A 24,035-nucleotide genomic window follows, 5' to 3' on the forward strand; every position below is an offset into this window, starting at 1 on the left:
GGTTATGATCTTCAGCCCAGTGCCCTGTCTTCCATTTAGTATCTAGGTTCTCCCACACATCCCTGGGGCACTTGCACTTGACCAGAATGTGAACGTCCTTCCTATGGAGGCCATGTATTTCAGTCAGGCCATCCAGCTTGTCCCAGAACTCAGTGTTCTTGTTATCACATTTGAGTTTGGGTAAATCAGACAGTAGTGCCTGTTTTTCTTGGGGGGTGAAGGGACGGTAGATTTCAGTTGTTTCTGTCCTGAGTCCCCTTACTGGTTCACCATCCGCATTAACATTTCTGAACCTCTTTAGCTGTGTTTTGATTGGAGCCATACGCTGTACTTGCTCCCCTGGGGCAATTAATTCTTGTGGTGTCCCTTTACTATCTCTGTGGGTGCTCAAATTTGGCCTGTCATGCGGAGAAATGTATGGAGGGGCTTCTGATTCCTCCCCTTCGCTTTGTGCTGCTGAGTTTTCCCACAGATAGTTAATAGGTGGTGCAGTTGGCTGACAAATGTCAGGGGTGTGCTTTCTCCCTCCCAATCTGGAGGCGTGTCCCAGGCATGGTGAATGTGATTCTCTTGCTCTGGGATCTTTTCCAATTTCCTGACAGTTACATATTTTAAAGCATAGACTCTTATCTTTCAGAGCCTGGTTTACAGAGTTTAAAGTTGCATTTTCTTTCTCCTTTATGTTGAGAATATCCAATATAACTATTACTGCTTTGTCTGTTTTGTCACTTTTCTGATTATTCCACCAAGTAACCAGCTCTGCCTCTGGTCCAGCTGCAGAATAGTTTGTTGTTTTAGCTGCTGCCTGCCAAGTTTTGACATTTTTATATTCCAAGTACTCTTGAGGGCTGATTATCATCTCTCCTTTTGATGCCATTGGTTTTTACTAGCCCCGGCTGCTGACCTTGTTGGGAACTTATGTTTCCCCCCATAAATGCCGTAGTCTCAATCTCCACAGCCTGTCAGCCTTGATGAGGATTTACTTTCACCCCTTTTTTATGCTATAGTCTCAAATCTCCACAGCCTTGACAGTTTTATGAGGACGTCTCCCCCCTTTTTAAATACTGCGCGGTATTAAGTTACACACAATTGCCGGCCTTATTGGTTGGAGACTTTGTGCTATTCAAAAGCATGTACGTCACATGCCTGAGGGGGCACTCCCCTAGGACTTGCAATGTTACGTGCAATGAGGAAATGGACCACCAGTTTGCACTGCCTATCACTTGCGTACCCAGCCAGTCCTGGGCTTAACTCACGGCCAATCACTTGCTGGTGGTTTAACTCACGGCCAATCACTTGCTGGTGGTTTATCCAAGTCCTCTGTAACACACCCCTTAGTATAAACAGTACATAACCCTCTTGCATAAGTCTTCCCTTCCAATTGGTACCCTTATTTAACCCCTCTGCTTGGACTACACATGTCTAGGTTCTGCTGCACTTAAATTTAAAAAATGGAAACAAGATGTGTCCGAAAGGGGATGAGAGACTTCTATCCCTCGCCTAATGAGGTGGTAAAGTAAACATACTCACCTCTTTTGGATTTCAGTCTCAGATCCTCAATCAGCTCATAATCTTGGATCCCGGACCAGCCCCCAAACTGAAGGAACATAAATCCACACCATGTAGAAGTCAAGCATAGGTGTTTATTACATACCGCGCTGACAGAGTGTCACCTCGCTTATTAGGCTCAGAGACACTGTCAATCAACTGATTACAATGGAATATATAGATTTTCCCTGGGCGGGGGAAGGTGACGGGGTAGGCAGTTCCACACCCCGGGATAGGTTTTGCAGCAAGACAAGAGAAGCACATTAGCCAATGGTTAAAAGGTTACATAATGTCTCCGCCCATGGTCTCAAGTTAACAAGTTAACATTTAATTAATACTCTGCTAAATGTATTTATATATATATATATATATATATATATATATATATATATATATATATATATAATATATACTATGTTGAATTCTGATTTGGGGTCCACAGGAATGAAGCAACTCCTCTGATTGTCCAACAGGTACATTCCCAGGGGTTAAAGCAAAGAAACAGTGAAAGTATATGGCAATAAAAATGGTCTCCTTTGTGTTTTAAGGGAGGCATTGGTCCCTGGGAAAGGGAGGTGGGAGGAGGCCATATCTTATACTGACATGTGCCAACCTTTCATAAACTCAAGGTTGGATATGTGGGAAGAACATCTCCCTACAAAAGAAACTAACACAACAGAAACAGGGCTTCTTTGTTCAATTTGCAACTCTGAATAAGACAATTATTCAGTACTCAGCTCCAACACCTGGCAATTTGCTGGCTAGGCTTATTTTAGCAAAAACAAGGTTATCTGTTTACCCCTGCTTTCTCTTAGCTGATCACTATTTGCTAGGCCTCTGGTCTCTTGACCAAACTCTGGACTTTGGGCCTAGAAAGAGCTGGCACAATGCATATACCAGGTTGTTATATAAAATGCACATGAATTTTAACCCTTCAAGAATGATACATTTATACAAATAGGATGAACACACTCAGTAGATTATAAGCTTTGTCATGATGCCTTACAAGAGAACTTTTGCATGAAGCATATTCCAGTTACATTATATTCACACTCAACAGCATATTTTTATAAAATCATATGGAGTGCAACGTTACACAGTTCTAATGCAGGATGCTGGTTATGGTCCTAAACCAGTTGCATATGGCTCAAGAGTACTAAGCAATGTAGAACAACAGTATACAGCATGTGAAAAGGAGGTATTGGCCCTTACATGGGCACTTGGCCACTGGGAATATGTCAGCAGAATGTCCCCAGTAGTTCTCAAAACAGCCCACACTCCTATCAAGCATGTCCTGTCAGGACGAATAAATGAAGGAAGGGTCTCAAACCCAAGATTAGCATGCTGGACTCTTAGCCTAATCAACCGGGACATCAAACTTCACAAGCCATCTCAACTATCAGCTGCACCATATGCTTTGCTAATACAAGGCGAGGAGCATGAGTGCCCTCTAACATCAGACACCTTTGAGCAGGAAGAGTCACCCTTTAAAATGGGCATGACATACCAGGAAGCCAAAGATAAACATCTTGACTTCTGGGTAGTCCATGGGAGTTGCTATCACAAGGATGGCAAGCTGCATGCGGGCTATGCCGCCCTTCAGCTCAGCTCATAGACCATCATGCACAGCACTGTCCTACTCTATTCAGCACAGGCAGCAGAAGTCATTGCGATCCTGGCTGTCTTAGATGCCGCAAACCCAAAGAGAAACTTGTTGGTATGTTCAGACTCCGATTGGGTGGTGAAGGCACTCACAAAATGGATGCCAGTATGGATCCTAAGATCCATGAAGACCTCGGATGGAAGACCTGTCGCCTATGCAAAATACCTTTTGCACACCTGGGATCTTGCCACCTCCAGGACAGGTAATACATACCTCTGTAAAGTGAAGTCACACAGGAAAGATCAGGCAGAAATTGCAAAACTCAACAATCAAGTTGATAGCCTCCCAAAGCAAGCAGCATTAATGGAAAAAGAATCTTTGTGGACCAAGTCTGATAAAAAGATCTATAAAGCGCAACTTGCAGAATCTGAAATCATGAGCCAGGTAGACATCGTAGACCTTCAAAAAGCTTACAAAGTCCAGGACCTTCTGTCAAAAAAGGAATGTAGAGGGTAGAACATCTTCAAAAACAAGAATGGGATCATCATGGCTCTAAGGAAAGATTTTAACGATCATAGAATATCGGGGTTGGAAGGGACCTCAGGAGGTCATCTAGTCCAACCCCCTGCTCAAAGCAGGACCAATTCCCAACTAAATCATCCCAGCCAGGGCTTTGTCAAGCCGGGCCTTAAAAACCTCCAAGGAAGGAGACTCCACCACCTCCCTAGGTAACGCGTTCCAGTGCTTCACCACCCTCCTAGTGAAATAGTGTTTCCTAATATCCAACCTAGACCTCCCCCACTGCAACTTGAGACCATTGCTCCTTGTTCTGTCATCTGCCACCATTGAGAACAGCCGAGTTCCATCCTCTTGTTACACCAGTCTTAGTGGTGCCTGGATGCTTGAGAAAAGAACTCATCAACCTATCACATAACCAAGGCCACTTCGGAGTGGAAAAAAATCACCAACAGAATCCTAAGTGTGGGCTGGTGGTCGGGAATAACTAGAGATGTGGAAACAGTCATCCATAATTCCTTCAGTGTACCGAAAATAACACGGACCACAAAGTAATCAAGGGCCCCATGACACACCAAAACATCGTTGGGCCATGGTTGCGTTTACAAATTGACTTTATTGCGCCATTACCCTGTATGGGCAGAGGCAATAAATATTGCCTCATCATCACAGATGCATTCTCCACGTGGGTGGAGGCTTATCCTACCAGAAATAATACAGCCTCCACAACAGCAAAAACCCTCCTGGAGCAAACATTTGGGTGCTTTGGTCTGCCTGAAACCGTCGACTCAGACCAGGATCCCCACTTTGTGGGTGAAATAATGAAGGCCCTATGTCAGGCTCTGGGTATCAAACAATTTCATATTGCGGGACACCCGAAGAGCTCTGGATTGGTCGGGAGGACCAACCGGACTATTAAAACTGCTCTCCATAAGATCATCTGCAATAATGGAAAGAACTGGGACCAAAAGTTGCCATTGGTCTTCATGGCATTAAGCTCCACAATAGCCTCCCATGGCTTTACACCATACAAGGCAATAGGTCGTGTGATGAAAACTCCGGAGCATTGATGGGTAGGAGGGGTTCCTCCTGACCACTACCTACCACTACCAGGGTTCTGATAGATAAGTATATGAAGGAGCTTCTGAGTAACATCAGTTGTATTCAAAGACAGGTAGCCCTACAGTTGAAGGCAAATGCCAAGTTCATGGAAAATGGTTAGGAGACACATTGAAACCTGTTGACTGGAACATTGGGGATTGTGTTTTATACAAATTCTATTCAGAAAGAGGGCATGTCCTAAGCCCAAGATGGATGGGGCCTGTGGTAATTACAAATAAAGTCAGCCCCACTGTCTACAAGGTGGAATTAAAGGGCAAAAAAGTTAAAACCCTTAAATGGTTTCACTCCAGTCAATTAAAAAGGTAGAAAGGGGCTAAGACGTGAAGTTAATGCAAAATGTAATCTCCCTCTTTGTTCATCGCACAGGTGTCCAGAATCATCAATCACCTGCTATTGCTTTTAATGTATACAAACGTGTATAATATGTTGCCCATAGAAGAAGGGGAACATTATTTTTGTAACCTTGAATCACCTGTGAATGGTACTAAGGAAATTGAAAAATTTTGGAAATTTCTTGGAAATGAGAAAAGACCATGGGGAGTATCTCATGGACCACGTTTGCTTGATGATAAAGGTCCTATAATGGTGGTCGCCTACAAAAGGGACACCAACTGTATCCTCCAATGGAACGAGGAAATGGGCAATAAGGTAAACATGGCTGTAGTTAGTTATAACACACATGTAATCTTAACTGAGAGAAATTCGGAACCTTTAGGGAAGGTTCAAGAGCTGTGTTTGGAAGCTACATGACAGATGCATCACCAACTGTACTCGTGGGCTTATAACAAAAAGTCCCCTAAGATGTGCCTGTATGATATCTAATTTTGCCTAAAAACTTAGGGAAGGGATCCAGGAAGTAAAGGTATTCCTAAATATGTAATCCTATGTACCATATGTAAGAGTATGGTTACGCACCCCTTCAAGTTCCTGTTTTCTTGTATTAAATTGTAGTACCCAACCGAAGCAATACTGTAATGCTTTGGAATATGTGAACAATTTTTGCTCGTTGTATGTTCAAGAACGGTTTTTGTTTAGTTGCTATGGAAGTATTAACTTGTCTGTGTCTGTAAATGATTCTGGAATGTGGTACCTGGCAGGTCTTTCTGGGGTAAAATAGACTATAACTGTTGTGCCCAAAACCTATGTTAGCTCTATGGACATTCCGGTGCTAATTCATATATCCCCCAGATGTGCGCCTTGTGACACCTTTAACAAGAGGCTGGGATGCTTGGTTAGACAGCATCACCTCTAAGTACTCCAAACGAAAGAGGAACCTAGCAGCCAAAGTTCTAGGAGGGGTGGGACTAGCCTTGGGGTGGCAAATTCACTGAGCACTACCAACTTGGCCCAGAAAATCAGGATACAATATGACCTCCCTCAGCCAGCCCCTTACCTCTACACTCAACAAAATCAATGAGTTAAATTATGATACCGTAGATACCATGAATGTCTGGTATACCACCCAGAAACAAGATCTTGATAAAATAATCAAGGCTATAAGTGTGCTCCAGTCCAGCACCTCATGGGCACTTTCCTGTATGCAGACCCAGGCATGGCTACAGGATGTAGCAGTAGGAATCTTAAGAACAGAACTTCAGGGTAATATTCCCCTAGAGGTAAAAACCTAATGTTTAAGGATGTCATGCCTTTCGAGAGAGAACATCATGCCTGGTGGAAGTTAGTAGATTTTTACTTTGATGCAGACATGAATAGAATAACAGCTCACATCCTAAACATCAGCAAAGCCAGCACAAAGTGGGCATATCCCCGCATTCCTTCGTGTATTAATGTTAACCAGTCGGTGTTAATACCTACAGACATCCAAAGTTGGGTGCAGGAAAGTGAAGGGCAATACTACGGTATTTATATTAGTGCATGTGTAAGGGAAGCAGGTAATCGGTATATCTGTGTCACCAAAGTCTATGTGGGTCCACATATCTGCTTAGATCCAGACCAAGGAAAATGCCACTATGACCTCCAGGTACACGAAAGCAACCATTCAGAGTTAGTAATAGTTAATAGCAACTGTGTTTGTGTTAGAAGCCTTTGTAGAAATTTTACTGTTAACTTCTTTTACAAAGTTGTAAACAATCCCCATGTCAATTTGTCTTCGTTTTGTCATGACTATACACAGGTGTGATATAACTTTTGTATCAGAAAAGTTAGATGTACAGAACATTGTGCTCTCATAGTTTGTATAACTACCTGGACCCTATCCATCTGGGGGTAAACATAAAGGTGTTGGAACAATTGGTCCAGCACCCTGTACTAGAGGGTCACATTAAGGATTTGGCCAACCAAGGTAAAAATTTGATGCTTCCCATCCATCACTCCACAAACAACATTGAAAAGATCCTTAAACGGGTACTAAAGGATGCAAAGTTCGCTCATTGGTGGGAAAGTTTATTTGCAAGTCCCACTGAAGTTACAAAGGTGTGGTATATTCTCAGTTTGTTACTATAGTGTCAATTATTATTACCATAAGTTGGGTTAAGGCCAAGGTAAGAAAGGTCTTTATGCAGCACAGGTATTCTAGTACAGCTGGGACATAGAAATGGTAACCAATGCAGTCAAGACTACAAGGTTACCAAGGATGGGAAACGTAGGGAATTTTTCTGTTTTTGTTGTAAGTAGCTATTGGTCAACCTCATTGTCAGCAAGATCACTGTGTGGTGTTTGAGTGGGCTGAGGTTGTTTGTTTGTGGCAGAAGGCAAAAGAGTTAAAGACACAAATGGATATTAGAAAGTTTTTCAAAAAATCAGTGCCAGATAGTGCCCCTGAATGTGATACAGAGATGATCCCACAGGAGCCACCTCCTGCTAAGAAAAGCAGAACATGGAAGGAAGAAAAACGAACATTTCAAGACCAGTGGGAAACGCAGTTTCTAGTGTTTCTGAAGCTGTCTGATTCCGTTTCTGAGCAAGTTGCAGTGTGCAATGTTTGTAAGAGAGAAATTCATCAAATCAAAATTTATGCAATGCAACATCACTACAGCACTCATGCAGGGGTACTTGAAGAGAATTACCACAATGAGTTTCAGAGGCGCAAGCTGTTACATGATGCAAAAACCGAGTTCGAAAGACAATAGTGGCGGTTTAAAGATTTTTTTTAAATAAAGCGGATCAGAATTGAGTGGCTACTTTTAAAGTTGCACTACTTTTGGAGAAAGTTAGAAAACCATTCAGCGATGGAGAACTCCTGAAGAAAATTGTTCTGGCCATAGAACCAGAAAGTAAGCTTTTCAGAGAGATACCACTGAGCAATGACACATTACAGAGGAGAACAAGAGATCTGGTGAATTTTCTACAAAATGAAATAGCTGGAAAAGTCGCAGCAAGCCCTTTCTACAGTCTGTGCTTGGATGAGAGTCTTGATGTCATGAAGAATCCAGAGGTAATCATATGCGTTCACTTTTTGACTGTGATTGCCACTGTTTTTCTGAAGGTGTTTTATGTCAGGTGCCACAGAGATAGGCCTACTGGCAAATACATTTTTGAATGTATTCAGGTGAGAATGTAGGAGTGCCGTGTTAACTTTGACAATCTCTGCAGTTTGACAGCTAATGGGGCAGCAGCTATGAAAAGTGCTTGAGTAGAGTATTGAACTGCTTCCAAGAAAGGTGCACTGAGAAACTTTTTTTGTTTCTCTGTTTTGCCCACCAAGAAGTATTTACCAGCAAAGCTTCAATGGAAAGTATGGATGAGGTTGAATCCATAGTGAAAAAATGCATCATTGCTGTCAACACCAGCAGTGTCAATAAAGATTCGCAACTCTGTGTGAAATGGGCTGAGAGACACACAAGGTGCTGCTGAATTACAACCCAGTCCACTGGCTTAGTTTTAATGACAGCGTACAGAGGCTCTTTGAACTCTGGGAAGAGCTTGTTGAGGTTTTGAATAAAATTTCACCGGAACTGTCCCGAAAGCTACAAGATCCAGAAGTACATGGTTGCCTGCTCTTTTTGAAAGAGTTTTTACCAAAGCTTGCTTCCTTGAACCTAAAGCTTCAGAAACCTCAGCTAACAATATTTGATTGTCATTCTAAATGTATTAATTATTTCAATACTATCAATGACAGTCCAGCACCTACAAGAGGAATGGACTTTTCAGTTTTTTATGAGCTTAGTCGGTTGGAATGTGCAGCAAAAAGTTGGCTTAGGTGCAACCAAATACATGAGTATCCTCTTGGAGGATCTTGAAAATTGTTTCAGTGAGGGAAACTTTTCCCGTCAGTACAGTAACTCCTCACTTAAAGTCGTCCTGGTTAAAGTTGTTTCATTGTTACATTGCTGATCAATTAGGGAACATGCTAGTTTAAAGTTGTGCAATGCTCCCTTCTAATGTCGTTTGGCAGCCGCCTGCTTTGTCCACTGCTTGCAGGAAGAGCAGCCTGTTGCAGCTAGCTGGTGGGGGCTTGTAACCAGGGTGGACCAGCAGCCCCCCTATCAGCTCCCCGCTCCCCTAAGTTCCCTGTGCAGCAGCTGCCAGCAGACTAGCAATTGCAGCTATCCCTCCCCCCACTGCCATGTGCTGCTCCTGCTTTCTGCCATGGAGCTGCTCCCTGAGCCTCCTGCTTGCTGTGCGGGAGGTGGGAGAAGGGGGGCTGTCAGGGTGTCCCCCTCCCCCCTACACCCTGCTTACCCCTTCTTCTCCATATAGAGCAGGGTGGGGACACGGACTGAGAAGACAGAGAGAGCCTGGGGCAGCAGCTGCTCCCTCAACTTCCTGATCCACTTAAAAAGACAATGCACTTAAGAGTGGGTCAGCTTACTTAAAGGGGGAGTGTGCATCTCTCTCTCTCTCTCTCCCACACACAAGGTGTGTGTCTGTCTCTGTCTGCTATGCTATCTCCCCTCCCCTTTATTCCTGCTGCCTTGTAGAATGTGTGGCTATATTAACAACAATGTGTTAACCCTTGAGGGCTCAGCCGAGTGCTAGTTCATCATTTAGCACAGGGATTCTCAAACTGGGGGTTGGGACCCCTCAGGGGGTCATGAGGGTATTACATGGGGGGTCGTGAGCTGTCAGCCTCCACCCCAAACCCTGCTTTGCCTCCAGCATTTATAATGGTGTTAAATATATAAAAAAGTATTTTTAATTTATATGGGGGGGGGGGTCGCACTCAGAGGCTTGCTATGTGAAAGGGGTCACCAGTACAAAAGTTTGAGAACCACTGATTTAGCAGCAAGGCATTCCCTGGGAAATATCCCACCCTCTTACTTCACCACCTCAACCAAGCTTCACAATCATCATAGCTGTGAACAGTATTAAATTGTTTGTTTAAAACATATACTGTGTGTGTGTGTGTGTATATATGTACATGTGTATATATATATATATATATATATATATATATATATATATATATATATATAATAAAATATATAGTTTTTTGTCTAGTGAAAAAAATTTCCCTGGAACCTAACCCCCCTATTTACATTAATTCTTATGAGGAAATTGGATTCGCTTAACATCGTTTCGCTTAAAGTCGCATTTTTCAGGACCATAACTACAACATTAAGTGAGGAGTTACTGTACACCTTTGTGACTGGCCCATTCAGCAATTCTGGTTCAGCTTCTTGGGCTGCAAACTGCCTTGCAAGACAGATTAGCTTCCTTTGACTCTTTGGATTTAAGGAATCTCAGGCTACGTCTACACTACCCGCCTGAATCGGCGGGTAGAAATCGATCTCTCAGGGATCGAATTATCGCATCTCGTTGGGACACGACATTCAATCCCCGAATCGGCGCTTGTACTCCACCGGGGCAGGTAGGAGTAAGTGCCGTCGACGGGGGAGCCGCGGAGGTCGATTTGCCGTCATCCTCACAGCGGGGTAAGTCAGCTCCGATACGTCGAATTCAGCTACGCTATTTGCGTAGCTGAATTTGCGTATCTTAAATCGACCCCCCCTCCCCCCGTAGTGAGGACGTAGCCTCAAATTCCTCATGCTGAAAATGTGCAATGATTCAAGAATGAAAACATACTTCTGTCAGCCTGCTGTTACAGTACAGGGGTTCTGGAGTAACGTGTACCTGTTGAACAGGAGTTGGTGACCACACTCTGAGGCCACTAAAATTTTGTTGAGATCCCTTGCTCTAAGACCTCACCTCTCCTCAAAGATTATTGCTAATGTTTCTGAGATTACTTCCATTAGTTCCTTACGTAACCTTAGATGAGTTTCATCAAAGGCTCTACTGATCTGAATACAGCTAAGTTATCTAAATATTTCGCCTGTTCTTTCCTTATTTTGGCTTGCATTCCTTCCCCTTTATTAATAATCACTTGTGTATGTGGTCACTATTAACCTTAGTCAGCAATGACTGAAGCAAAATCGGCCTTAAACACTTCAGCCTTTTTGATGGCATCAGTTATTAACTCTTCTTCCCCATCAAGTAACAGACCTACATTTTCCTTCATCTTTCTCTCATTCCTAGCGTATATAATGAACCTCTTCTTACTGCCTTCTTATGTCCCTTGCAGGCTGTAACTTGTTTTGTACCTTAGCCTTTCTGCTGTTTTCCCTGAGTACTTGTACGTGTCTTTTGTTCTCTTTAGCAATTTGTCCAAATTCCTAGTTTTAGTAGGATTCATTGTCTGGTGTTCAGAGCATTACTGGCCTGCTGCTACTTCTGCCTTTCCTTTGCATCAGGACCGCTTCCAGTTGTGCCTTTGCTCCTGTCTTCCAGGTCTCCTGAACGCCGCCTTCCTCAGGTTTTTCCAAACGCTGAGCGTGTATGAAATGTGCCCTGCAACAGCGCTGACACAACGCACTGTGTAAACCATTCGCCCAGGACACCCCACAGCCAACAACAGCATCGGGGGTTTACTAGAGACACCCCGGTCCCAGCGCAACCCCCTCGGCGCCTCGCTCCCTGGTCCTGCACGCGCGCCCGCCCCCTGCGTTGGGACCTGCGCGCGACGACACCCTCTCCGCCCAGCACCGCCCCCAAGTGCTGCGCCGCCGGCCATCTACAGGTCTCCTTGCCAGTGTCTCGCCTCCACCTGCACCTCCCCCGCGGGCCGGGCTGAGCCTGGCTGGGGGACGCGGTCCTACCAGGGTTCCGCGCGCCAGCCCGGTCCTAGGCCTGGGGTACGCAGGGGAGTCAGCGCCCCTGGCCCGAGGCTGGAGCAGAACGGCTATAGCCACTGGCCGAGCCCACAGCCCCGCCCCCGCAGAGAGCGAGGGAGATGCCTCGAGTCCTCAGTGCCGTTAGCACCGCGCGCCGCCTGCTCACGAGCCCGCTCAGAGTCACGTGTCCCCGCGCCCTGCTGTATAGTTCCGGGGAGGGGGAGTGGCTGAGGCTCCCTGAGGCTGGCAGGGGGCGCTGTAGTAGGCGACACGGCGGCTGCGCCGGGTTCCGGGAAGCGGGTGGCTGGTGCTGATCGCGGGCGGAGGGAGGCGGTAGCAGCGCTGAGCGATGGCCGGGGAGGACGGAGCCGGAGCCGCCGCCCCCGAGGCTGCGCAACCCCCCGCGGACCCGAGCCCTGGCAGTGGCGGCGGCTACGACGGCAAGTGCGTCTTCTGCAGGATCGGCCGCCGGGAGGAGCCGGGCACCGCGCTGCTGCCCTGCGAGGTGAGGGGAGCCGGGCACCGCCGAACACCAGCCCTTCCCTGCCGGTCCCTCTGAGCCCTGCCCCCGCGCGCCTCTCCCTGCGGCCCCGGAAGCGCTGTGAGGAGTCGGGGACCCCACAGTTAAGCGTGTCTAAGCCGGGGTGTCCGGGCATCGCCCTGCAGAGCCGCCAGTGACAGCGCGGGGCTGGCGAGCCGGTTGAGAGCCCGGGGCGGGTGGGAGAGACCTGGCCAGTGCAGTGTGGCAGACCCTGGTGTTTGTCTCCTCTTTCGCTAACCCGTGGGAAGAGCAGCCGAAGTTGCTGATCCTGCAGTTGAGAGAAGGAGAATTTTCTCATAGGTCTGGGAAACCGAGCCCAGGGGCTCCCAAGGGAAGTGCAGGGGTCCCCCTGACTCGACTGAGCAAAAACACTGCGAAAGATGCGGCGATTCATGACTTTATAGATTATTTTCTATTCTCCTCATTATTGAACAGTAGCAAGCAAATAAAGACGTGCAGTCTGTGCTGCAGAGCCAGTGTTGGGATTGTCCAAATCTCAGTAGTTCTAGCTGAATGATCTGTAACTCACCGAATCTACTGTTTTTTTTTCTAGATAACTAGTCTGTTCTGGGGCTATCTTCATCTGCTGCTTGTTAGTGTCTTGCTGCTTGGAACAAGATTTAAACTGCCTTAACTTAAATCATTCTTCCCTGCCTTGCCCAGGAAGTGGGATGGGTGGGGTCCAACAGTAAAGTATGAGGGTAGAACTAAACTTTTTTCAATCTTAACTCTGAGGTTTGGGGGTTTGTAGCAGTAGATGTATCTAAAAATGTGTATTTGAATTAAAATATGTCTGATTTATTCTTTATCATTTCACTTAATCTGTAGGGAAAATGTAATTTCCAAATGTCAGTAAATGACAGGTTCTTAGTTTTATCCATAATCATTCTGTAGATTAAATGTGGTGGTATTGGACCAATACAATAATTCACAAGTTTAAGCCCTGAACCTGCATGGGGCTCTAAATAAACACAGGTCTGCCTGTACAGAGTTCTTTGTGGGTTTGGGGCTTGCATAGCTAAAAAGCTGGAAGACCTCCTCCACTAATATGATGGAGATATTAGTGAAATGTTCATCAGAAAGGCAGTCACTCGAAATTTCTCACTGTTCTGAGCAGTATCCTTACAGTAGGCGAGCATCAAAAAAAAAAAAAAAAATCAGAACTGGGGAGGCCTGGATGGGGAGTGGCTGATGATGTAACTATTTATTTACAAGCATTATTGCTTTTTGTGTACTAATTCCAATATACATCTCATACATCACTGAGATAAATACTTGTGAAGCTAATGCTACAATTTATAGAACTATAATGTGTTTTGAATAACCATAGAATGCTCCACTGTGTGAATGCCACTTCAGCTCCAGTAAAAGTGATTTTATGTTATCTGCTGTTTTCTAATGTGTTAATTTTAATAACAGATTAATATCTTGTTGTTGTTCCATTAGTCTGAAGGCCTAGTCTGTTTTAGAGATATCAGACCTGGGGCCCCACACCATTATCTAGTAGTGCCAATAGAGCATATGGGAAACTGCAAGACTCTAAAGAAAGAGCACATACCACTAGGTAAGACTGTAACTATGGCTATTGCATGAATCAAAAGAAAACAGTTGTGGATCATTGTTTATTCCTGTAGAGATGCATGCCACAGTATATTGTCAATTGCATTGTAGTTTTGAGCATTGCTTATTTTGTGGATAAAGATCTATTATGGGAATGGGTAACAGTGTCAGGGTAGATTGATTTAAATAAGATTTTAATCATGACTTAAATCAGCAAACAGAAAGCATTGATTTTAAGTGATTGATTTAAATCTAGTTTTGCAGGTGTACTTTTGGGAATTCTTTTCCTAAAGAAAGGTTGGTATGATTTGGTACTTCATGCTAACCAGAAGGATACACTAGATCTATACATTTATTCAATATATGACATCACACATTTATTCAGATTCTTAATTATTATATTTTTTTATGTTAGAAATTAGTGAATGATTCACTTCTTGTTTACTAGATGATACATTTTACTTCTGATTTGTCAAACTGTATTTGGAAGGAAAATGAAATTCAATAAAAATGCACAAACAATATTTTAAAATAGTTTTATTTAACTAAAACAACCTTAACTGTGCTGCATTAAAAAAAAAAAAGCCCATTACAACAAATTTTGCATTTAAAATGGATTTCTTAAACAAAAGGCAGAGTATCTGTAGTTAGTGCATTGAACTGGTTGGCACTGGTCACCATGTCCTTCAGGATTTTAGAACTAGTAAGTATCATCCTTTCACACCTAGTTTTATTCATAGATTGGAAGAAGAAAACATGCTTTCCTGCTTTTTTCAACTTCTGATTGGTTTCTCAACTTTGAATGAACTAGTCCTTGAATTGAACAAATTGAAAAAAATGAAATGTAGAAAATATTCTCTCTGCACCTGCAGAAGAGGCAAATGCTGTCAAAAGCTGGTTTAGAACATCTTCAAACCCTGCTTCTAGCAATTAGCGAGTGTATTCTACCAGTTCAGTGGTTTGATTTTTCTTTAAAACTTTGGCAGCAAATATGTACTGCTTGAATATTTATTTAAATTATTTTAATAGATTATATTAAGTTTAGGTCAAGGCCTTGACATAGGTTGTCAAAGTGTATTTATTTTAATAAACCTTTAAAAATTAAATTTGAAAAGGCTGATTTAAATTTAAAAAGTCAATTTTTGTTTTGTTTTGTTAAGAGATCACTGGTTTTCCTCCATCTCAGTATCAGAGGATTACTGGTTAGTAGTATATTAGGGCTTGTTTACACAGGGAATTTGACTGGCATAGTTATAGCAGAATAGTTATAATTATTCTGCTGTGGCTATGGTGGTATAAGTCCTCTGTGTGGATACTCTGTTTTGGGTTAATAATTCTACTTTAGCTATGTCAAACAATTTGCCAGTGTATACAAGCCCTAAGATCCAAGAATATAGCTATTTCTTCTTGTTTGAAGTTGCAGATGTAGTTTAAATTGGTTGAGAATCTTTGTTAGTGCTTTTCAGAAAACCTTTTTTTCCTTTTGGAGAATGGCGAGAAGAAAGAAGTATGTGGAAGGTATTTTATTACTAGCTTTACTACCCGGGCTAAATTGGGATATTGCTTATTAATGATGTTGGAAAGATAGTGCAGATTCTAAAGCTAGGTGCAGTTTCAGCGAGAACAGATTAGGTTTTTTTTTTTTTTTTTGGTTTGTTTGTTTTTAATCAGTTTGTAGCATTCATAAAATGTCAAAGCTTTTGTGGTTTAAAAAATCCTGGCCATGCTCCATGATTGCCTTAGTCTGCAAGAAATGTTCTGATTAACTGTGTGTTAAGAATCAGAGAGAGCGACTATGAAATGTTTATTCTTGTTAACATGAACATTATTTTTTGTCCCGAGTTTCTCATTCAACCTAGTTAAACTTCAAAAAAGTTTAAAAAAACCAAGAATTTTAAAAATGAATCTGAAAGATTCTGGATTAACAGTCCTAGTCCTTGTCTATTCTGGCATTTTTTCTTAACATCTCTTACTGTTTCACTAACACCAGTGCATCTTGGAGTACTAGTGTAGGCTGGCCTTTGTCCTATTTGCTGCTGTCAGACTTTAAGAAAAATGCTAGGCCCTAGAGATTGAAGTCCTGCAGCTGTCTATAAAGCAGATACATCACTGGGGGCAACAGAGCAAACTTCACCATTCTGACCCACTAATATGCATCAGCATTGGCCTGGAGGTTTTAGGCATAAGAAAATAAATCTTTGGCCTTGCTGAAGCTGCCAAAAATGGTGCCAAAATATGGGTGGAAGTTTTTTGATGTGGAAGTTTGACCACTAAAGTGGATGGACACCACTTCTGCATTTCACTTTCATTATCAGACAGCCACATCTAGCAATCTGCGCTAGATACAAATCAGTGACTTAGAAAGGAAAAGGGTTTGTATTTAATTATCAATCCCATGAGTTTTCCAATTTATCCCTGCTACTAAATTGTTACAAATTTTAAAATAGTATTTTACAAAACAATTCTTATGGACTGGAAGAGTTTGGGGCTGTTACAGAGAAGTACCCATTTTTTTTATATTCCTCGTAATTTAGAGGCATTTAGTGCATTACATTTAGAGTTTACATTCAATTTAACTTCTTTTCTACTTAGTGGAGAAAATGATGGAAGCTGGAAAGAACATCCTTCAGCAAAATAATTTTACTGACTTGAACGATATAAGGTATATAACTTGCTTTCTGGATATATCTAGTACACTATTGACTTTTTTTACAACAGTACTTGTCTGATAGTGGTAGCAAGGGCAGCATGGTTAATTGTCAAAGAGAAATGGACTTAGGAGTTGATTAGGATTTGAAATACAGCGTGAGCTCTCTGATAGAGTGCACAAACATGGGACCATAAACTATTCTTCCACTGATACATTTCTAGTGCAGAGTTAATTTGATTTGACTATTTGGTAAAATGTAGCATGATTTTATATGAAATTAGTTTCCTGTTTGTTTTCTAGAAAATGTTGAATGGAACAAAATAGTGTTGCAGTTTGAAGTTTGTCTATGGCCAGGCCTTGGGGAAAATTTTAAACAAACTTCAAAAGGCTGCCCTGACCAGGTGCCAGTAGCATGCTTTGGAGTCCAAAGTAGAGATGAACTTCCTGGCCCTATCCATATGGAACCCTGGGTCTCTGTTTGAGATGAGTTTGAATGTGGTTGAGCTTATGCTAGTCTCAAATGCTGTTTTAAAGAATTTGTTTGAAAAGAGTTGGGCCCCTGCCGTGCTAGCAAGCAAAACCGTGTTTCAAATCATCTTATCCTTATAGATTCATAGATTCTAGGACTGGAAGGGACCTCGAGAGGTCATCGAGTCCAGTCCCATGCCCGCATGGCAGGACCAAATACTGTCTAGACCATCCCTGATAGACATTTATCTAACCTACTCTTAAATATCTCCAGAGATGGAGATTCCACAACCTCCCTAGGCAATTTATTCCAGTGTTTAACCACCCTGACAGTTAGGAACTTTTTCCTAATGTCCAACCTAGACCTGCCTTGCTGCAGTTTAAACCCATTGCTTCTTGTTCTATCCTTAGAGGCTAAGGTGAACAAGTTTTCTCCCTCCTCCTTATGACACCCTTTTAAATACCTGAAAACTGCTATCATGTCCCCTCTCAGTCTTCTCTTTTCCAAACTAAACAAACCCAATTCTTTCAGCCTTCCTTCATAGGTCATGTTCTCAAGACCTTTAATCATTCTTGTTGCTCTTCTCTGGACCCTTTCCAATTTCTCCACATCTTTTTTGAAATGCGGTGCCCAGAACTGGACACAATACTCCAGCTGAGGCCTAACCAGAGCAGAGTAGAGCGGAAGAATGACTTCTCGTGTCTTGCTCACAACACACCTGTTAATACATCCCAGAATCATGTTTGCTTTTTTTGCAACAGCATCACACCGTTGACTCATATTTAGCTTGTGGTCCACTATAACCCCTAGATCCCTTTCTGCCGTACTCCTTCCTAGACAGTCTCTTCCCATTCTGTATGTGTGAAACTGATTTTTTCTTCCTAAGTGGAGCACTTTGCATTTGTCTTTGTTAAACTTCATCCTGTTTAACTCAGACCATTTCTCCAATTTGTCCAGATCATTTTGAATTATGACCCTGTCCTCCAAAGCAGTTGCAATCCCTCCCAGTTTGGTATCATCCGCAAACTTAATAAGTGTACTTTCTATGCCAATATCTAAGTCGTTGATGAAGATATTGAACAGAGCCGGTCCCAAAACAGACCCCTGCGGTACCCCTCTCGTTATGCCTTTCCAGCAGGATTGGGAACCATTAATAACAACTCTCTGAGTACGGTTATCCAGCCAGTTATGCACCCACCTTATAGTAGCCCCATCTAAATTGTATTTGCCTAGTTTATCGATAAGAATATCATGCGAGACCGTATCAAATGCCTTACTAAAGTCCTTAAATGCTTTAAAACCATATTTAAATACTTTGGGCTTGATCCATGTTTCCCAGAATGGATAGGCACATATTTTTGTGGCTGAAGAAGTTGGAAGGTACCTTTTATTTAGGAGACAGCTTATTGCTGATTTCACTGCTAGATGTGATGCATTTTTGGTAGTATGTTAAAATCTTTTTTTTTCTTAATAGGAAAATATATTTAACTGCCAACTTTAAGTGAGAAATCATCCCCTAAATTGAGATGCTGTCTTGACAGCCTGAGTGAAGGAAGGGGTATTCATGTTATTGTATCAACCCTTGACTTAAACAAATAAAAATACCCCTTAACATATATTGTAGCTTCTGTCATTTCAATTTTATGACTTTGTGGGGGGAAAAGCAGTGAAAATTAAAAAAAAAAAATTGTTTGGTCACATAAATATTTGTTTGCTGCTAGATCTGTGAAGTAATTCTGGTACTCCAGACAAAAATCTACAGTTCAACACAATCATCCCATGACATAGTTTTAAGATGTTCTAGCCTCTGTCTGAATTAATGCAGCTGATGTTTTTTTCCCTCCCCCACTCTTCTCAAGGATGGGATTCCACTGGCCTCCATTCTGCTCAATATCCCATTTACATCTTCATGTCCTGGCCCCAGCCAGTCAGCTGGGATTCTTGTCCAGGATGATATACAGAATCAATTCCTATTGGTTTATCACGGTAAGTGCAGCACAGTTGGTTTGATAGGTTTCCAGTTGCAAGCATAAAATGTGAAAGCTTTCAAATGATTTGAAATAGTGATCTGCTCTGGCCTAATTTTAAAGCCTGATCCAAATCCAATGGGCCCCATAGCCAACCTAAACCCTACCCAAGCCTCAGAGGGTCGAGTTGTTTTCAGACCCAGCCCAACTTGAATCCAACACTTCCCTCTGAACCTGAATTATTGTCACCCCCATGTCCTCAATATGGTGAGCGCTGCTTTTCTCCCCATGCCTGCAATTCATCTCTGGTAAAGTTGGGACAGTTGCTGTGCTGTGGAGTGAGTGTGCCAGTGAATTGTAGAACTTCCCACTCCTCCTCATACACAGCACAACAAGGTGTCAATGGGCAGCAAGAACAGGGCATGCAGCTGTTGGTGCACCGACCCCACGGGTAGGAGGAGGAGATTAGAGCCTACTCAACCCAAGCCTGAGATGTTTCGACTGTTTTCAGATCTAACCTAACACTTGTAGTCGGCTCCCACTGGGTTCGGGTTGGGTTAGACTCATAGAGTTTAAGGCCATAAGGGACCATTGTGATAATCTAATCTGACCTACACGTTGTAGGCCACAGAACTGCACCCACTCACTCCTGTAATAGACCCGTAGCCTCTGGGTGAGTTACTGAAGTCCTCAAATCATGATTAAAAGACTTAAAGTTACAGAGAATCCACGATTTACTCTAGTTAACCTGCAAGTGCCCCGTGCCCTGTGCTGCAGAGGAAGGGTTGCAAGGTTCTAGTTTGAAATGTATAATACAATGCAAAAATCTTTAGTTATCTGTGTTAAAACTACTGTTTGAACAGTTATTTTGAGAAAGACATTTGTATAATTTTTAATTCAGGATTACTTATACCTTCCTTGAGCAAATGTCAAGGTAAAACTCAGTGTGCCTTACTTTGACCTTTTACAGCCTTTTCCTTTTTAAGGAAAATGTGTGTTAAAATATGAGTAGTACAAACTATTGTGTAGTTTTAGATCTAAAATATGGCCTATATTGAAAATGCAAATACATTAAAACTTGGAAACAAGAAAAAATACTTGTGAACAGAAGGTAGCCTAAGAGATTGTTCATAGAATATCAGGGTTGGAAGGGACCTCAGGAGGTCATCTAGTCCAACCCCCTTCTCAAAGCAGGACCAATCCCCAGACAGATTTTTGCCCCAGATCCCCAGGTGGCCCCCTCAAGGGCTGAACTCACAACCCTGGGTTTAGCAGGCCAATGCTCAAATGACTGAGCTATCCCTCCCTCAATTGTTAATGGGATACATAGCATTTCACCAGTTCAATCCTGCTTGAGTGAAAAGTTACTACCATCTGATGGCTGCTGTTCAATAGCTTATGTGCTTTTTTTGCTGGTCTCAGTCCAGTCCACAAATGTCCACTTCACAAAAAACATTTTCTGTTGCAGCAAAAGTACCAAATAGTGCCAGATCTCCACTGAGAGGGGCTAAGAGCAGAATTGTCATGGAGACTGAATAATTCACTAATCTTGAGAAGTTATCTTTTAAGGGTTGAGGCATGCTGGCAGGGCAGGGTGGGGAAGGCTTCTGGGCTACAGCTGTGCTGAACAAACAGAAAAACCTACACTTTTAGTACAGCAGCATTATCCTGTTAAGTGAGACAGACCCTCCACAGAAGTGCTAGAAAAATCCCTGCCTTGCATTTGGCCTAAGGGAGTGTTGCTGGGACATAGGATCTGTAAAGGGGAATAAAAAGCCAAGAGAGGGCCCCTTTAATTTTCTGAGATGACATTATAAAGATAAATACAAATAACATAAAATAGAAAACATACTTGAATTTTTATATGACACTTGATTTTGAAAGAATGGAAATCAAGATTCAGAATTATATTAAATTGTAGAACTCAAAATTAAATTACCTAACTTTAATAGCAAATGAACTGTAAGGCTATTTAACCTTGTTTAATTGTCCTCACCAGGTGAGCTTGGTAACATGCTAGAAGTCTGGTGTCCCATAACAGTTAGCAAGTATATTAATGACTTGAAGGCAAGTATTGAGGCACTTAAGCTGCTTGCGTTTTTAGGTTCCAGTACCTAGTGGGTCCCAGTAAGACTTCAGACACGTGTTCAAATGGAAAGGATAACTGGCAGAAAAGGTCAGAAATACCCTAGACTCCCAGTTACAATTGTCAACCGAGTTGCTCCTAGCTTGGCTCTTAGGGGCCATCTAAAAGAGGTTTAGGGCTCCTCATGCTTAATACCTAGTGTGCCCCAGTTTAGTCTGCTAAAGGAATTTGGCTATCCCTACAAATCCTTTAGTAAGTTCCACATTATGTCTCACTTGGGGGCCCCTTCACATTGTCCTTCCATGTTGATGAGTCACCCGTAGGCTGCCCTACCTTTGCTTAGCTAGGTGTCTGAATATGAAATCAACAGCAGTACCAGCTCCTTGTGCCCCAGCTTTCATAACTCAGCTGTTTCCAAGCATACGTCTCCTCTTAGGTTTCCAAAACACCCTGCCTGGGTGACCCACGCTCGACCAGTCGTCATCCCAATTGTCTCAAAACTCCCCTTTTTCTGCTGACCTACTAACCCTCCAGTGGTAGAGGGAGAAAACTAGTGAATCTGTTGCTCTAGCAGACGTAACTTCTGGTATACATCCTGGCTATGTGAAGCAAGAAACACTCACTGTTCTGCTTAATGTATCTGGTACATATCCACCTTTAAACTAAATGTGTTGCTTTCAGTGGGATATTCGGGATTTGTGGAAGACCAGTTATTAAACTGGAGGTCCATCGGTCATAGGGTTAATATATTGCTTCTTTTTTCCTGCAGGCGGAACAGCTGATTGAACGACTGCAGACTGAAAATGCTGCCAGTTGAAAGCACCTTGCCTAGTTCTGGATCACAAATCAATTTAGATTTTGTTCTTTGAACTCTGATTAAGATTATACAGTTTGGTGCAACTATTTGTGAGGTTTTTTTTAAAAAAGGAAAAGCTTGAGTTGATTGCCTATTCCTTCAGGGCAAGCAACTTTTGATTGTCTACCTAATTCTTAGTGTATGTGTACTCAAGTTTTCTGATAATAGATGCAAAATATTTGAATGGAAAATAGAGTAATATATAAAACACTAGTTCTAGTAAAACACAGTATAAACAGTAATGGTTTGAATGTATTAAAACTGGGAAAATTTTCAACAGTAACTGTTAATAGCATGTACACTGTACCAAGTTGAATGCTTAAAAGTGGAATCTAGCTTTTTTATTAAAAAAAAAAAAAATTGGGGGAATGCAATAGTGTTTAAAACGTACAGGTTTCCTTTAGTACTTGCATGAGTCATGCTGGTGATGTCTAGTTCTTAGTAGGTACAGTGCTAAAGATAGACACTACTGTTTTTTGGTGCTAAACCATCACGTATCTTGCATGGTAATGGTCTGTAGCAAGTGCTAAACATAACATATTGAGCCCAGAATATGATGATGCTTTAGAACATAGAATTTAGTTTAAATGTGTGTAGGAATGTTTATACGATGGACTTGGATTAAGATTGTTACTCGTCTTGAATATTAATTCCCTAAATAATTTAATTGTACATTTAAAAATCTTGTAAAGAGTTTGGATGGATTGAATTAACACACTTGCCTCTGGGCATCAAATTTAAGCTAGAACCTAGATTAAGGACTTGTCTACACAGTGTGTTAGTCAGCACTAGAAGAGCAGGGTGTAAATTCTAGTGTGCATTCCTCTGTTGCATACTAACTAGCCTGTATGGATCCTGCTGGCACGCACTAAAAGATCCCTAGTGTGTGTGAATGTAGTCCTGTTTCAAACAGTACTACATTCACACACACTAGGGAATTTTTAGCGCATGCCAGTGAGGTTCACATGGGCCAGTTAGTATGCAATATGGTAGTGTGCACTAGAATTTTACATCCTTCTCGTGCAGGTGAACACACTGGGTAGACAAGCCCTAACATATGGTTCTACTGAATGTCACTTGGATTTACTTATCCCATGGCTAAATTTGACTCCTAAATATTATAGGTCACAAGATAAATTGTTCACTGATGGTGGGTTTTGTTGTTTTTGAGCTCACCACACAAAACGACCATCTAATCTGATAGATTTTGGCATATTTGGGACTCAGGCAAAGCCCAAAACTGAAATACTCATGTGATGTGGTGTCAAGAGTTGCATGAGGTGGTGTTCACAGCGCCTGTCTGCACTGTCTGGCTCTAGCCAGTGCTGTCGGTCCCTCATTTTTATGAGCACCAAATTAATTCAGATCATTTGAAAAGAAGATAAAATTTCAGGACAATAATTTTATCCCTTATTTGTTTTTATTTTTTTGTTTTGTTTGTTTCTTTCTACCAAACCATTTTGCATTTACCTAATTGAAACCAGTGCCCTTAGCATCTACGTGTTAATAGCCAAGGTGGTGGTTATCCATTGCACCTGCAGGTTTCTCTGAGAAGTCTTGAAGTCCTTTCCACAGATCCTGTTGCCTTAGTGATGCAATGTTTTGTAATGTTTATTTATGTAACACCTTATTTGTATATAGTACTTGAAGTATTAAGAATATGCTGACCAAAGAACAAAATTCCCTGCCATAAAGAGCTTACTTCTGTCTATCTTTTCTCTAAGACATTGCACTTAGGCTATGTCTGCAGTTGGAGCTGAGGGTGTGGTTCCCGAACATACCTGTGCTAGCTTTGCTTAAGCTAGCATGCTAAAAATAGCAGTGTAATTTATGGTAGCGGGGCAGGCGTGAGCTGTCGCATGGGCTAGCTGCCCTGATTGTATCCCACCCGGACCCAGTGGGTACCTACTCAAGGCAGCTAGCCCATGCTGCCACTTGCTGCTGCCTGTGCGACTCTGGCAACACTGCTATTTTTAGCATGCTAGATTGATCAAAGCTAGCACCGGTACATCTACATGAGCTGGGAAACACATCTTCAGCTCCAAAT

The 24,035-nt window shown here is 42.4% G+C and overlaps 1 protein-coding gene and 1 pseudogene across 1 annotated transcript; both read left to right on the top strand.

Annotated features, from left to right (window-relative positions):
• Positions 1-3,169: 3,169 nt before the first annotated feature.
• On the top strand, positions 3,170-10,843 carry LOC135876225 (uncharacterized; annotated as a pseudogene).
• Positions 10,844-12,208: 1,365 nt separating this feature from the next.
• HINT3 (histidine triad nucleotide binding protein 3) lies at positions 12,209-22,327 on the top strand. Its single transcript, XM_065401875.1, has 5 exons — positions 12,209-12,364; positions 13,847-13,964; positions 16,553-16,622; positions 18,939-19,065; positions 21,902-22,327. The coding sequence occupies exons 1-5, from the start codon at positions 12,209-12,211 to the stop codon at positions 21,947-21,949; spliced, it is 519 nt and encodes a 172-aa protein (XP_065257947.1). The 3' UTR covers positions 21,950-22,327.
• The last annotated feature ends 1,708 nt before the right edge of the window (positions 22,328-24,035 follow it).

Source organism: Emys orbicularis, chromosome 3 (genome assembly GCF_028017835.1).
Source record: "Emys orbicularis isolate rEmyOrb1 chromosome 3, rEmyOrb1.hap1, whole genome shotgun sequence".
Classification (NCBI taxonomy): Eukaryota; Metazoa; Chordata; order Testudines; family Emydidae; genus Emys; species Emys orbicularis.

What these genes read in the sequence shown, in the direction of transcription:
- HINT3 (XM_065401875.1), top strand. Translation starts at nt 12,209, where the DNA reads ATGGCCGGGGAGGACGGAGCCGGAGCCGCCGCCCCCGAGGCTGCGCAA. An exon ending in CCGCGCTGCTGCCCTGCGAG is followed by an intron (nt 12,365 to 13,846) that starts GTGAGGGGAGCC and finishes TTGTTCCATTAG; the next exon opens with TCTGAAGGCCTAGTCTGTTT. An exon ending in ATTCCTATTGGTTTATCACG is followed by an intron (nt 19,066 to 21,901) that starts GTAAGTGCAGCA and finishes TTTTTCCTGCAG; the next exon opens with GCGGAACAGCTGATTGAACG.